This window comes from Mustela erminea, chromosome 1 (genome assembly GCF_009829155.1).
Source record: "Mustela erminea isolate mMusErm1 chromosome 1, mMusErm1.Pri, whole genome shotgun sequence".
Lineage (NCBI taxonomy): Eukaryota > Metazoa > Chordata > Mammalia > Carnivora > Mustelidae > Mustela > Mustela erminea.
In genome coordinates this window covers 181,760,622-181,774,392 of record NC_045614.1, presented here as the reverse complement: position 1 = coordinate 181,774,392, position 13,771 = coordinate 181,760,622, and the positions used below count along the sequence as shown (strand labels likewise).

Below are 13,771 nucleotides of genomic sequence, written 5' to 3'. Positions count from 1 at the left end.
GGGCAGAAGAAAAGAAAATACAATTGTGTGAAAAAATATTTTAATAAACTTGTTCTCAAAATAGAAGTCATCTGACACATTCTAAAAACTGACTTTCATAATTATTTTTAAAGTCTTTCAAAAACTATCCCAAAAACTTGCTTAGACAAGCTGTCCCATAATTTATCAATCTTTACATTAATAATAACTATGATTTTCTGAGTCAACACTTTGCATGCTTTGAATAAAATAAGCCATTTATAACACAGAACCTGGCATAGATTAAAGACTCAATAAATTATTCTCTCATTTAATCCTCACCCATCAAACTCCCATTAGTTTCATTTTCTTCAATCTCATGTTATGCAAATTTTTTCTATTAATATCCCCTCCCCATTTTTCAAATATTCAGACACTTAGAACAGTTCACCATTATCATGTAGAGCAAAAGTCCTGAATAGTTTTTTAGAAGTTGGAAAAAGAAGGCTATATTTTTCTACAGAGCAATTTATATTTTCCACCTTCCTCCCCCGCATATAACTGTTAGATAGTGCTTACATTACATTGTGTCAAATATGCCTTTAAGCTCTTTATGTACAGTAACACAGTTAATCTTTGACAACTCTGGAAAATAAGAATTATTCACATTTTAAAGATGAAAAGGTTAAGAAACTTGTTTAAAGTCAAATCAGTAGCAATAAGTGGTAAGCAGTAAGTGGTTTGGTATAAACAATTAAGTAAGTGGTTTGGTATAAACAATTTGTAAATCCAGGATTTTGTGAGCAATTCTTTGACTTGAAGACTTTAACTGGCTTTTTTTCAATTCTACGGTTTTCCTTTTATTTGTGTACACAGTACAACATAGTTTCATTCCAAGATCTATTTCATCTGATGTTCTGGGTGTCAATCATTACATCTTAACCACTGTGAAACATAGGTGGGTGAGCATATTGAGGGGTTTTCAGGGTTAACTCACTACAGCACCTAATACAATGTACAACTCAATCATAGGTAACTCCCTAAAAGTAATTGATTGGTATAGTCTTGTGTCTTCTATTTGTCTCCAAAAAAATTGACTGGGAATGAGTATGGATTATCCAAACTTCCCCAAGTCTATTTCTTATGGCCTTAAATTTTTACATAAGTCAAGTGAGAGAACACATGAAAAAAATCATAATACGGTTTCCACATTAGTCAGTTCAGGTTGCCAAAAATAAAATACCATTGATTGCCTTAAACAACAGAAATTTACTTTTCACAGTTCTGGAAGCTAGAAGGTTAAGATGGCCAGGTTCTGGAGAAAGCTCTCTTCCAAGCTTGCAGAGAGCTGCCTTCAAATTGTGTCCTCACATGGCAGAGCAGGAGAGACAGAGAGAGGGAGGGAAAGAGAAAGAGAGGGAGACTTAGCTCTGGTATCTTTTCTTTTAAGGGCATTAATCTCACTGTGAGATCCTCGCCATCATGATCTCATTTAAACCTAGTTTTCTCCCAATGGTTCCATCTCCAAGTTCCACTACAGTGAGGAATAGTGCTTCAACATATGGATTTCGTGGGAAACACAATTCAGACCATAGCTGTTTCTTAAAATAAGAATAACCTACTTTCTAAAGTCTTAAATACACAAAGCAAGTACATTCCCAGCAAGAGAAGATTCAGTAGAAATGCTAGATGTCATTTGATTATGATTCAGAATCACTTAGGGAAAGTAAACTTGAAAAGTTATTTATGCTTTCTATTTCTAACTGTGACAATCCCAGCTTTACACTTATTTTTGAGTTAAATTTCATACTTTTGAACCATTTTATAGTTAAACTGAAATTTCTCCAAGAGTTTTCAATCACTTTAAAAAATGCTTTCAAATGGGTACAGAATATAAGTGGATTTACTGTTGAAATGGCTCTTATCATGCAGTCTGGTCATATTTGATCTAAATTTGTACTATTCTGTTCTTGATTCATTTGAATCTTGACTCACAATGACTGATGAATGTTACTAGGGAACTATTTAGTGACTTTTCTATAAGAGGCACTGTTTCTTTCATTAATTCTTGTATTTGTTCCAGCTTTTTCTTACTCATATTTTTCAATATTGACATTGAATTCCAATCCTAGATTTGTCAAAGATTTCTCTTTATTTTAGTCTCAAACTTAATTGGCAGTTTTCTGGTCTACTATCCAATTCATTACTCCATATTTTTAAAATTGATACTAATCTATTGGTGTGCCTCGGTGACTCAGTGGGTTAAAGTCTCTGCCTTCTGCTCAGGTAATGATCCCAGGGTCCTGGGATCAAGCCCCGCATCAGGCTCTCTGCTCAGTGGGGAGCCTGCTTATTCTTCTCTCTCTCTCTCTCTCTCTCTCTCTCTCTGCCTGCCTTTCTGCCTACTTGTGATCTCTGTCTGTCAAATAAATAAATAAAATCTTTTAAAAAATGATACTGAACTATTGATAATGAATGTATCATCTGAACCCTGATATTTAAAGCTTTGTAGATAGTATTTATTAGATTTCAATAAGAAAACAGTAAAAACTTTTTACTAGTTTCATGAGTGACTTAGCATGTTTATTACAGTACACATCCTTAGAATCTTATCATTTAAAAAAATTACAATTGTTAATCCAAATGTGGCCTTGAAAACATATATATTTTAATATACAATGAAAAATCATTCTCTTAAAAAGAGGCTTGAAGGGGTGCCTGGGTGGCTCAGTGGGTTAAAGCCTCTGCCTTTGGCTCAGGTCATGATTCCAGGGTTCTGGGATCGAGCCCCGCATCGGGCTCTCTGCTCAGCAGGGAGCCTGCTTCCTCCTCTCTCTCTGCCTGCCTCTCTGCCTACTTGTGATCTCCGTCTGTCAAATAAATAAATAAAATCTTTAAAACAAAAAAAAAAGAGGCTTGAAAACTAATTTTAAAATATTTACATAAATGATCTTAGTTTTACTTCTTTCTTACCATTTTTTTTTCAAGCTGGAAATCATATATGATAACTTATAAAATTACTTATCATAAAATAATTCTAACACTTGAATTAAAAACTATGTAGCATTTATGAATTCTGCATGATGTGATCCTAGAAAGTCAGATGTTCTTTCTTTGGAGTTTATACTTTTCATTTTAAAGGGGAACTTATGACAAACAAGCTACTTGATAGAAACCCCCAGCAATGATTTCAGGGATAGAATTACATAATTTAGGTTTCTCCTTGTTAAGGTGTTAAATAAAACTATAAGGTTACTTTCTACCCTTCTGAATATCAGAAATTATGAACCTAAATATTATTATTTGACATAATTTTCTCTTTGGAGAACTTTAGTAAGTGTTCAGTAACCCAAATTGAAAAATGTTAAATTTAGAAAGTTTTAGTTCTACAGTATTCTTTGTGTTTGTGCATTGTCACCTGAAGAGACTGCTAATTATTGCCAAATCCATTGGGATTTACTTACTCCAGTGTTAAGAGACTATCTCCCTCAAATCATAGACTAACACTTGAGAATGAATAATGGTCTAAGATATATGATGTATTTATCTGAATAATAATGAAGACTCAGCTATCACTAAAGGAACTTCAGAACGTTGTACTTTTAAATTTTTTTTTATTGCTATGACAGTAAGAGAGATATGAGAGAAGATATATAAGAGATTCCAACTGAGACCAAGCCATTTAAATTATATATTATTTTTCGTTATTAGGGTGATACTTATCTGATCCTCAATTTCAATCATTTGTTTTAGTTGTTAAGAATAGAAATTACAGACAGACTTTTAGCTCTAACAGTTAAGGAGGAAAAGGAAAAACATAACCAACAGTGTTCATTTAAAAAAAAATTAATTAACAAATAGATGTGCAGAGTAACATCTATATCCATCATATCTTTGAAACCTTAAAAATTATGGGACCACATGTTGACTTATTTTGCTGATGAGGTGAAGGCTAAAACTTGAAGTGTTTACTTCACAGACTATGAGTATATGTAGAATATTAATGAAAAGAGTCAAATAAATGTGTTTGCATTACTTTCTCTGAAAGTCCTATTAATATATCTACAAATGTATCTAAAACACAATGATAATACATGAAATGAAAACACTATAAATTTAAATTTATTTAAACAAATTCTAAAAAGATTGTTTTACTGTACAGAGAAAAGGAAGAATGGTCCACATATCTGAGATTCTACTGTGATCATGAAGATTATAGGCAAAATACATGAAATAAATCAGTGAAATTTCTCACCAGTAATGATCTACATCCCAAGACTCTTTCTAGTCTACCCACTATGTACAGATGCCATATGATATATATTTTATTTTAAAGATAGTTTCTGTAGGTGGATAGATTTGCAGCAGTAAAGCTGAGCAGGAATAATTACCAGCATCAGAACAAAGAATCCTTCTTCAAAACATTTCAACATTAATAATAAAGAAAATGCAAGTATGGGTAAACAGAATAAAAGCTAATTTGTATGCATTGAAAAATATTTTCAGTAAAAGAAGAGAAATAATGTATGCTCAACAAAGAAAAGCATTTTCCCAGATGTTTAAATGGAATTGTTATACTACAATAAAGAGAATACTATAAAACTGTCACTTCTTATTGTCAATAGTACGCAACTACCTAAAACATCTACTAGTAAGTACACACTGGGATTAAATAGTGTGGTTAAACCTAAGTCACAATCAATAACAAAATTCTTTTGGAAGAAATAAGGAAAATCTATGGTAGAAAGTGAAATTAAATAAACATAAGATAAACTTGGGAAATATAACTAAAACAAAATGTAAATTAGTAAAATGATCATAAAAATAGTAAAGAGGGAATGACCCATATGCAACATAAAATATGAATTTTCTACCAGGACACATGTGGATTTTCTGAAGAAGAAAATAGAAAAAAAAAAGTATAATTGTTAATCAAAAGAGAGTTAAAAAAAAAAGAATTCATAATCTCAAATCAAATGAACTAATTTGATTTTAATTTTAAAAAGTAGGTTTCCAAATGAAAAAAACATTTTGACTTGAGGTAAATTACAAAAATGTATCTAGGTAAAATATCAAAATACAGTGGAGGAAAAAACAAAGAATGCAGTCATTTAGAAAAAGCAGGTCACTTAAATGATGGGGAAAAAAAAAAAAAAAAACCTGAATGATTTCAGATTTATCTTGGTGGAGTGAGGGAAAACAAAGAGCCAGAACACTGACTAATTGTTGTGAATTATAATGAATCTGACTGTGGATTCATTATACTAATATACTGTACAAGGTAATACTTAAATATCCAAGGTTCAAGAATGTTATTATCATGAAAGTTTCCTATGAGGAGATGTGTACTGCAATTTGCTTTCAAATTTTAGATAAATAGGAAATGTAAAAGTAACTCTAGATATTGGGATGAGTAAAGAGACCTACCATGGTCAAAAGAAGGATTCCAGCTTGTCCCTCTAGATTTTTGCTGCAATTCTGAGATCATCAGAATCAAGATGATATTGTCATCCATATTGGTATCAATAATAGAAAGAAAAATCTGGGGCACCTGGGTGGCTCAGTTGGTTAAGCAATTGCCTTCCACTCATGTTCATGATCCTGGAGTCCCCAGATCAAGTCCCACATCAGGATCCCCACACAGCGGAGATTCTGCTTCTCCCTCTTACCTCTCCCCTCTCATGCTCACTCTCTCTCTCAAATAAATAGATTTAAAAAAAAAAAAAAAAGGAAAGAAAGAAAAAGGAAAACCCTAACAGAACAACTTAAACACTATTTAAACAAGTTGGAAACTGAGTAGGTTTCATAGTCATAAAATGAAAATAATAAATATAATCTTGACAAATACTAGACATAATATTTTAGAAAATAAAGTACAGGGGTCCCTAGTGGCTCAGTCTGTTAATTGTCTCTTGACAAATCAAAATCTCTTGATTTTGGCTCAGGTCATGATATCAGGGTTGTGAGTTGGAGCCCTGTGTCAAGCTCTGCACTGGGCATGGAGGCTGCTTAAGATTCTATCTTTCTTCCTCTCCCTTTGCCCCTCTCAGCTCACTCTCAAAAAAGGAAGGAGGAAGGAAGTGAAGGAAGGAAGGAAGGAAGGAAGGAAGGAAGGAAGGAAGTTCCTTCCTTCTCTTTTGTTCTGTTTTATACTTTAGCATCAAACCATAGACCAAGATACATTTTAGGTAGATTAAAATATGACAATAAAAATGTTAGATGACAGCACAGATCTATATGTGTATAACCACATCATGGCAAAAGTATTTCAAATCATGACCCACAAGTCAGACATCATAACACAAAAGTTTGATAGATTTGATTACATAAAGTTATAATGCTTATCCATCACTGAAAAGATAATAAATGAAGAATAAGTAAAACTCACTAAAAATATTCATCTTTCTATGGAGAAAGCTGTTGAAACAGAAAATTTGAATAGAAAAATGGTCAAAATGAATAAGTATCCATTTCAAATTAATGAATTCATATGGGCAAAAGCAGTTAGACACATTTATGGAAACTTATAAATACTAAATATATAACACTTAGCAATACTACATTGGCAATTTTTTTAAAAAAAATTTAACATCTGATGTTAGTTTTATGGGGGGAATCCTTCAGATGTAGATGCTACAGGATAAATTCATACCATCTTTCTACAACATAATTTGGCACTATTCATCAAATGCCTTTAAATAGTGTTTATGCCAACTGGTTCAGCAATAGCATGTTTCAGAATTTACCTTCAGGAAATGAAATAGGTACATAGATGTATTAACAGGAGTGATTTCTCAGTTCCCCCAAAGAGTGCTCAGTTCTGAGCGATATTCAGCAAACAAATTGGAAATGATTTATGACTATCTGCATTTGGGGACTTAAGCAAGAAGTGGGGTTGGAAACTGGTTCTGAAGTGTCTAAACAAGGAATAAGATTGGGGAATTCTAAGACATGACAGGTTTATTTTTTGCTTCATTTTCTTCCTGTTTATTTTTTTTTATAATTTTTATATTTACAGCCAATGCCAGAAATTAAGGAAAATACAAGAAGTATATAATAAAAAATATATTAACAATAGCTTCCATAACAGATTAACTTTTTAATGCACGGTGTTTTTAAAATAAAATTTTTATAATTTCTAATTTATTATTTATTTATTTATTTTTCCCTTGTGCAGTTTGGTGCATGTATTTTTAATTGGACAATTTTCTTCCAGGTGGAGACTGAATAATCTATTTCTGTACCTACTCTTGTAGCTTCTCTCATTTTCAATTTATGTCTCCTGAGATCACCCTGGAGAGTTGCATGTGTGATGTCTTTATTGGCTGGACCTTCATTCTGTTGTCCAGAACACAGATCACATAGTTACATTCAACTGAAGTGAAGCTGGAAAATGTTTAGCTCTGTGCATGGAAAGAAGATGAAAAATTTTTTAATTAGCTAGAAATATCTTTCCCAGTATATCCTTCTGATCACCAAATATTTCTTCACCTCTTCTTCTGACACCAACAACTGCCATACTCTGTCCAAAAAGACAACCTAATGTCCCATCAAGCCAATGTAACTAACTCAAAGACTAAGATCTTCAAATACCCAAAATATCCTCTTCATCATATCTGGATATGTTAGTCTGGAGACAAATGAATCAGAAGACAAATTATTAATACTCCTCTCTACCCATACACAAAATACAGTGCAAGAACAAAGCCATGAGGAAGTGCTTCTTAATATAGTGCTCCCATTTGGAAATAAAGAAAGGAAACACTGAGTAGTCATTATCCATAACAATTATGAAAACATGCCAGACTAGCCTTAAAGGATCCCTCTGCCTTGGCAGTAGTTGTAATTCCTTAAAGAAATGGAATTCTCTTCTCTACACTTATTTGCTTCCTGCAGTTCTACCCCATGGGAAGTTTAGCCTGTCAGTTATATTCCATGGTCACATTTGGAGTGTATGTTTGGGAATATGTACTTCATGGGAACTGCACAGCTTTTATACTCTACCACTTGCATTCAACCATCAACCTCTTGCATTCAACCTCAAACAACTGAGGTTGTTTGAAGTTTTAAGTGGACTTTTTCCCCCTATCTAAATATATGCTACTTTCTCATAATAGTTTCATTAAAACACATTAGACTCCTAATATGTCATATTCATGTGCCCATTATCATACTTCAAGATCTTTTGAAAGCATAATTTCCAGGCCCAATTTATTTCTTTACTTTCCCCGTCCCCAAAATCCCTCCTTTAGAATATAAGTAGTTACTATAAGGATATTGGCAGCATGGTCTTGGGAGGGTAGAGAGTATACTTAACCTGATCTTTGCAGTAGACTTAGTGGGTTTTGTTGTTCAAATCTCACTCAGTTTTATCCCTTATTGTGTGGCTTCTGTAGGTAGTTGATTTTCTAAACTTTTGAAGTTCCCAGTTGTCTAGGTTTTCTTTTGATCTTTTCATTTCTGCTTGAAAACTGGCTATCCTTTGCTGGTTTCATCTCTTTCCTGTAATTTTACTAGAGACCAAATGTGAAAGTATATTATTAATCTGTATCTCTCCAGCTACTTTCTCTAAAACTACAAGTCAAATAGGCAGTTAATCCTCTACACTGAGTATTCATTTTCCTCCTTCTGTCAATCACATTTAACCCAATTTGTAACAACCTCCTCTCCTTGAAATATGTTCTTTCCTTTGAAAAACTACAATGTACTCTGTGGGATATTTTTCTATCTCACTGTTTTCTCCTTCTCAATCAGCTCTGCTGGAAGCACTTTCTCTTCTAGGACTTTAGATATGGGAGTTCCTTAGTTCAGTTTTTAGACTTCTTTTCCTCTCTATCTAGACTTACTCCCTTGGGGAGTTCATCAATTGCTATAGCTTTAAATAAGATTTATATGATAATAAATTCCAAGTTATCATTTCAGTCCCAGCATTTCCCGTGACACAGTTTTATTTTTTAAGTGAGACAGCTGTATCCATCACACTAAAAATTATACATGTGTGTATACACACATACACACACACAGTCACACATATATTCAGAAGGAGAAGAGGAAGAAAAGGCATAAACCATGCAAAATTATACATGTTTATTTGACCTGACACCTGGATGGCTCAGTTGGTTAAGTGTGGGACTCTTGATTTCAGCTCAGGTCATGATCCCAGTTCAGGGTCATGAGATTGAGCACCACTTTACGCTCCATGCTGAGTGGGGAGTCTGCTTAATATTCTCTCTCCTCTGCCTCTGCCCTTCCCCCACCCTAATGTGCTCTCTCTCCCATTTAAAAAAAAATTATATATGTATATTTGTTTATCCAGTCTTAAAATGTATAGTCAATGACAACTGTGATTGATGTGGCAAATGTTATAGCCCCAGGTATGTTTTATAAATGAATACCTGTTGACTAGATGGTTGGTTTAATACACATTAATGAAATTTTATTTCAATAGAAATGTGCTAACTTTTAAAAGAACTCATTCCAATGCAAATATATATTCTATGCTTAAATAAGACATCATTTGTATGATATTTTATTCTCTTCTCTAGATCCCAATGCTCTGGCTGGCCAGACTGGCCCTGATCATGCTCTTATAGGAGGAATAGTGGCCGTAGTTGTATTTGTGACGCTGTGTTCTATATTTCTGCTTGGTCGATATCTGGCAAGACATAAAGGTAGGTAATATTTAACAAAGTATTCTTATCTTAAGTTTAACAAAAAACATTCTGAAGACTAGCTTTATCGTGAACAATTAAATGGGTATACGTATATATGTGACACAGAGAGAGATTTAAATATGAAATTACTTCATAGAAATCTTGATTATTTTACTTAATGAAGGTTGGTTTGGTTTAACAAAATAATGTCTAACCAATAGCTAAAGGTCACAGAGTGAGTCACTGGCTCAGGAAAAAAAAAAAAAAAAAAAAAGAAGAAGAAAGAAAAAAGGAAAAAACAAGTTTATAATTTATCTCTTAGACTGACATTCAACTATAATATTAAACATTCGGTCAACATTTTTTGTTTGTAGGTTTATAGATATACATATGGCCATATTAGTGAAGAAAATATGTAATTTTTTTTGCAATGGGCTAGGTAGCAAACTATTGACATAATCTTCTTTTAAGGGGAGTTTTCAAAATGAGCATGACACGTTTGATGTGATCATTATCAACATCTTAACAAAGGACCCTGATTGCTACAGCTGCACAGAGCACATGGTCTATATCCATCATTAAAGAAATCAAACTACTCATCACCCACACTAGTTAGGCAGTTGCCTCTAGTCAACCTGGCCACAGCTTCATCTATAATATATATCTGAAAACTGAAAGATAGTGTGCAACAGTAGAAGAATGAATTGTGTGGTTTATTATGTCACAGAATATGTTCCAACATATAAGAAATCTAGCACAAGCTCCTTCATAAGTGAATGTAGCTTTAATGCTGGCTATCTTACCATTCTCACAGAATTGACATATATATATTTTTTTTCTTCCAATACCCACAGGAACATACTTAACAAATGAAGCTAAAGGGGCTGAAGATGCACCGGATGCTGACACAGCCATTATCAATGCTGAAGGCAGCCAAGTCAATGCTGAAGAGAAAAAAGAGTATTTCATTTAAAATGCAGGCCAAGATTATGAGTTTTCTTTACCAGGCTGGCTGCTGGAGAAAACTGGCTATCATCTTTCAGAATTCATTTCTACCATCTTCTGCTACCTTTATTAACTTCCATACCGTACTGCTATCAGTAGCCAGTGTATACCAACAATCAGCTGTTGAAAGCATCATTCTTTAATTACTGTACCATCCATAATGCAGGACATTTCTTACTGCCTAAATTCCACACCATTGCTCTTTTAACATACAGTGCTTGAATATACAGCCTTAACAATGTTAATCATCTCCTTGGATCATGGTATTGAATTGTTTTTATACGTTGAAAAAAAGTATGCAAAGGTGTTTTTGTTTTTGTTTTTGTTTTTTGCCCTCATTTTTTTCCCTTTAAATCATAAATTTTGTCAGTGTACCACTGGACAGTTTTCACAAGGAACAGGATTAGGTAAAGACCTAATACAGCTAAGTTTAATCAGAAATTAGAGGTTTACAACAATGTTTTCTACATGTCTGCCTTCAAAGACATGTTTGGAAACATACGCCCTAGAAAACACAACTGAAAATACTGTAGAATATATTCTGGAATGTTTGAGATAATACTGGTGAAGCTGTATCAATTTGCTATTTAAAAATATAGTATTTGATACAGGAGCCATGTGTGTATGCATTGCAATCATGACATGACATCTTATATAATTATATAGATCTGACCATTTGGTTATTTTAGTTTCATTTACCAAAACATTTTTATAAACATTTTACTGCTTCAGGAATCACAAAGATTTCATTCATTTCTCTAATTTGATTCTATAATTTATTTGCTCCATAAAGACCCACCTGCCTAAACAAAATTGAAGTATCCATAGGGCACAATTTTGAGACATTTAGTATCTGTATATAGTGCATATAATAAATCCAATTAAACATTATTTGATACATATTTAACTTTTTTGGCTGTAGGTAATTCAGTCATAAGTAAGCATTTTCTAATGTCCATTATATCCCTTTAGATATTACTTAAACCAATATTATAAGTAGATAACATGTATTAGTATTTTTGTCTGTATGTCCTAGCACTGTTCAACAACAAATTTTTCTAGTTCTTGTTAATTTTTATTTGTTATACAATGGAAGCACAATGTTATAAGGAAAGGTAATTTTAAGCTAACAACCAGTGCACAGCCTCAGGTTTTAAATTACAACCACAGTTGAATAATAACCTAAAAGTAAACTCTTAGTTTGCTAAAAATTTACAAATTTTAATTTGGCAGTTCCAGAGCTGCTTACCTATGTTGGTTTGCCAAAAAGAAGTGTTTAAGACATGTTTTCTGTATAAATGAACTAATTCTTTATATTAAATTCCTGTCTATGCATTTTGTGAGGTACAAACTTATGAACAGTTAGTGATGGAGAATTTCTGCCATGCTTTTAACTCCAAGGTGAAAGTCTCTTTCTCTGGATTATTTCTGAAATTTTGGTGTATTTAACATTAAGAAATGCTGTATTCTTAAATATGACAGAGTCAATCTAAAGTCATATTATTTCTTCTAGTAAAATACAATACTGCTAGATTAGTTCTCATTAAATTTATTATATGCTAAAAATTAAAAATCCAGTTAGATAAAAATTATTTTCCCATTCACAAGCATTGCACCTTTAAGAAGAAAACAAATATGACAATATGGTAGCTACACTTGTGATGTCTGAAAGTATGATGGCCTATGGTTTTAAAAATAATATCTTGGAATTTATTTTTGGGAAATGAGAATGGTTGAGTATGACATCATGTATTAATATCAAATGGAAGACAAGGGTGCTGTATCTTAGATTATTTATCAGAAAAGTATAAACTTTTAAAGACAACGTTAGAATTTTTAAATTGTTTTTTTTTATTGTTGAAGCATTTATCTTGTTGATTTCTCACAAAAGAAAAAGGACGATGTCAGTCAAGCAGCACTTTTTCAGAATATACAGAACATAAATAATATGATGTGGTTGAGTGTTAACATAATAAATCATATACAGTATGACATTTTAAGGAAATAAGTCTGCATTGATGTGATTGCATGCTTGTTTTTACAGTTCACTCCATACCATCTGTGGAAAAATGCAATAATATGTTAATATAGTATGGTAGTTTGAGAGAATCAGGTAGGTGCTACTAGACACATTGAAACTAGAATAGGTTTATAAACTGTTCATATCTTTCAATGCATAATCTTTAGAAAGACTCCACAAAACAAAATCCATCCTGTTAGTACAAAATGGAAAGGTTCTTATTACAGAAGTAAGTCGTATAAACTGCATCATCAATTACTATTTAAAACTTAATTTCAGGATGCACTTACAAAATTGCTACTCTTCATAGATGCTGTATTTACATCCCTTTTCATTTTGTCTATATTCTACTTGCTCCAACTGCTAAATTGTTGCCTAAATAACTCAATCATTATTTATAGCACTATAAAATTAGACATCAAAAATTGGTTGTATTTCAAAATTTTTGACTCTTTTAACCCTTTAGAGTAATATAAAAAGCCAATAGAACTCTTTAAAAGAAACTAATATATTAAGATTTGTGGGCTCTAATGAAATGTTTAGCCAGTTAAAATAGTTAGATTTGAATTAGGTATCATTTTTAGTTCTTGAAAAATATAGCAATAGAACTGTATTTTACTCTCTTTAAAATTTATTCTATTTCCACCAAACAAGGGAATAAATTATAAAAATTCTACACATTTCTATAAAAATCAGGAAAAAATACAAAAATGGGACCATGTTGATTGCAATGTGTGAAATGTGCACATGTGTATGCACACAGCCAAATTCTGTCTCTGCTTGTTGAGCACAGTAGCTATGGAACTGAATGGAAGGAGTGTGAACACACATATACCCCTAGTAGAGTATGAGACATTATTCTTTACCCAAAGTAGCTATTCCCTGCCAGTGTACTGTTTACAGTGTAAATTGATTGTCCTCCATCAAAAAAGTGTAAACAGCATTCTTTTTTTTTCCCATTTTTGAGTGTCCTAGATGGGATGATTATTAAAATTAGGAAGAAAAAGGAAAGTTTATGAATGCAAGAGCAAAGATCGAGCACATGAGCACATGACATGTGTGTTTGTGTGGGTGTGGTTGTGGCTGTGGCTGTGCGTGTGTGAGAGAGAAAGAGAGAGAGAGAGAGATTTCAACT

At 32.6% G+C, this 13,771-nt stretch overlaps 1 protein-coding gene across 3 annotated transcripts in view; it reads left to right on the top strand.

Moving 5' to 3' along the window:
- Positions 1–12,234, top strand: part of CADM2 (cell adhesion molecule 2) — a 1,075,448-nt gene extending 1,063,214 nt beyond the window's left edge. For all 3 annotated transcript variants that reach the window (XM_032352192.1, XM_032352186.1, XM_032352199.1), the window contains 2 exons: positions 9,504–9,629; positions 10,466–12,234. In XM_032352192.1, the coding sequence (XP_032208083.1) occupies positions 9,504–9,629; positions 10,466–10,584 (245 nt within the window). In that variant the 3' untranslated portion in view covers positions 10,585–12,234. The remainder of the gene's footprint in view (positions 1–9,503; positions 9,630–10,465) is intronic.
- Positions 12,235–13,771: the final 1,537 nt, after the last annotated feature.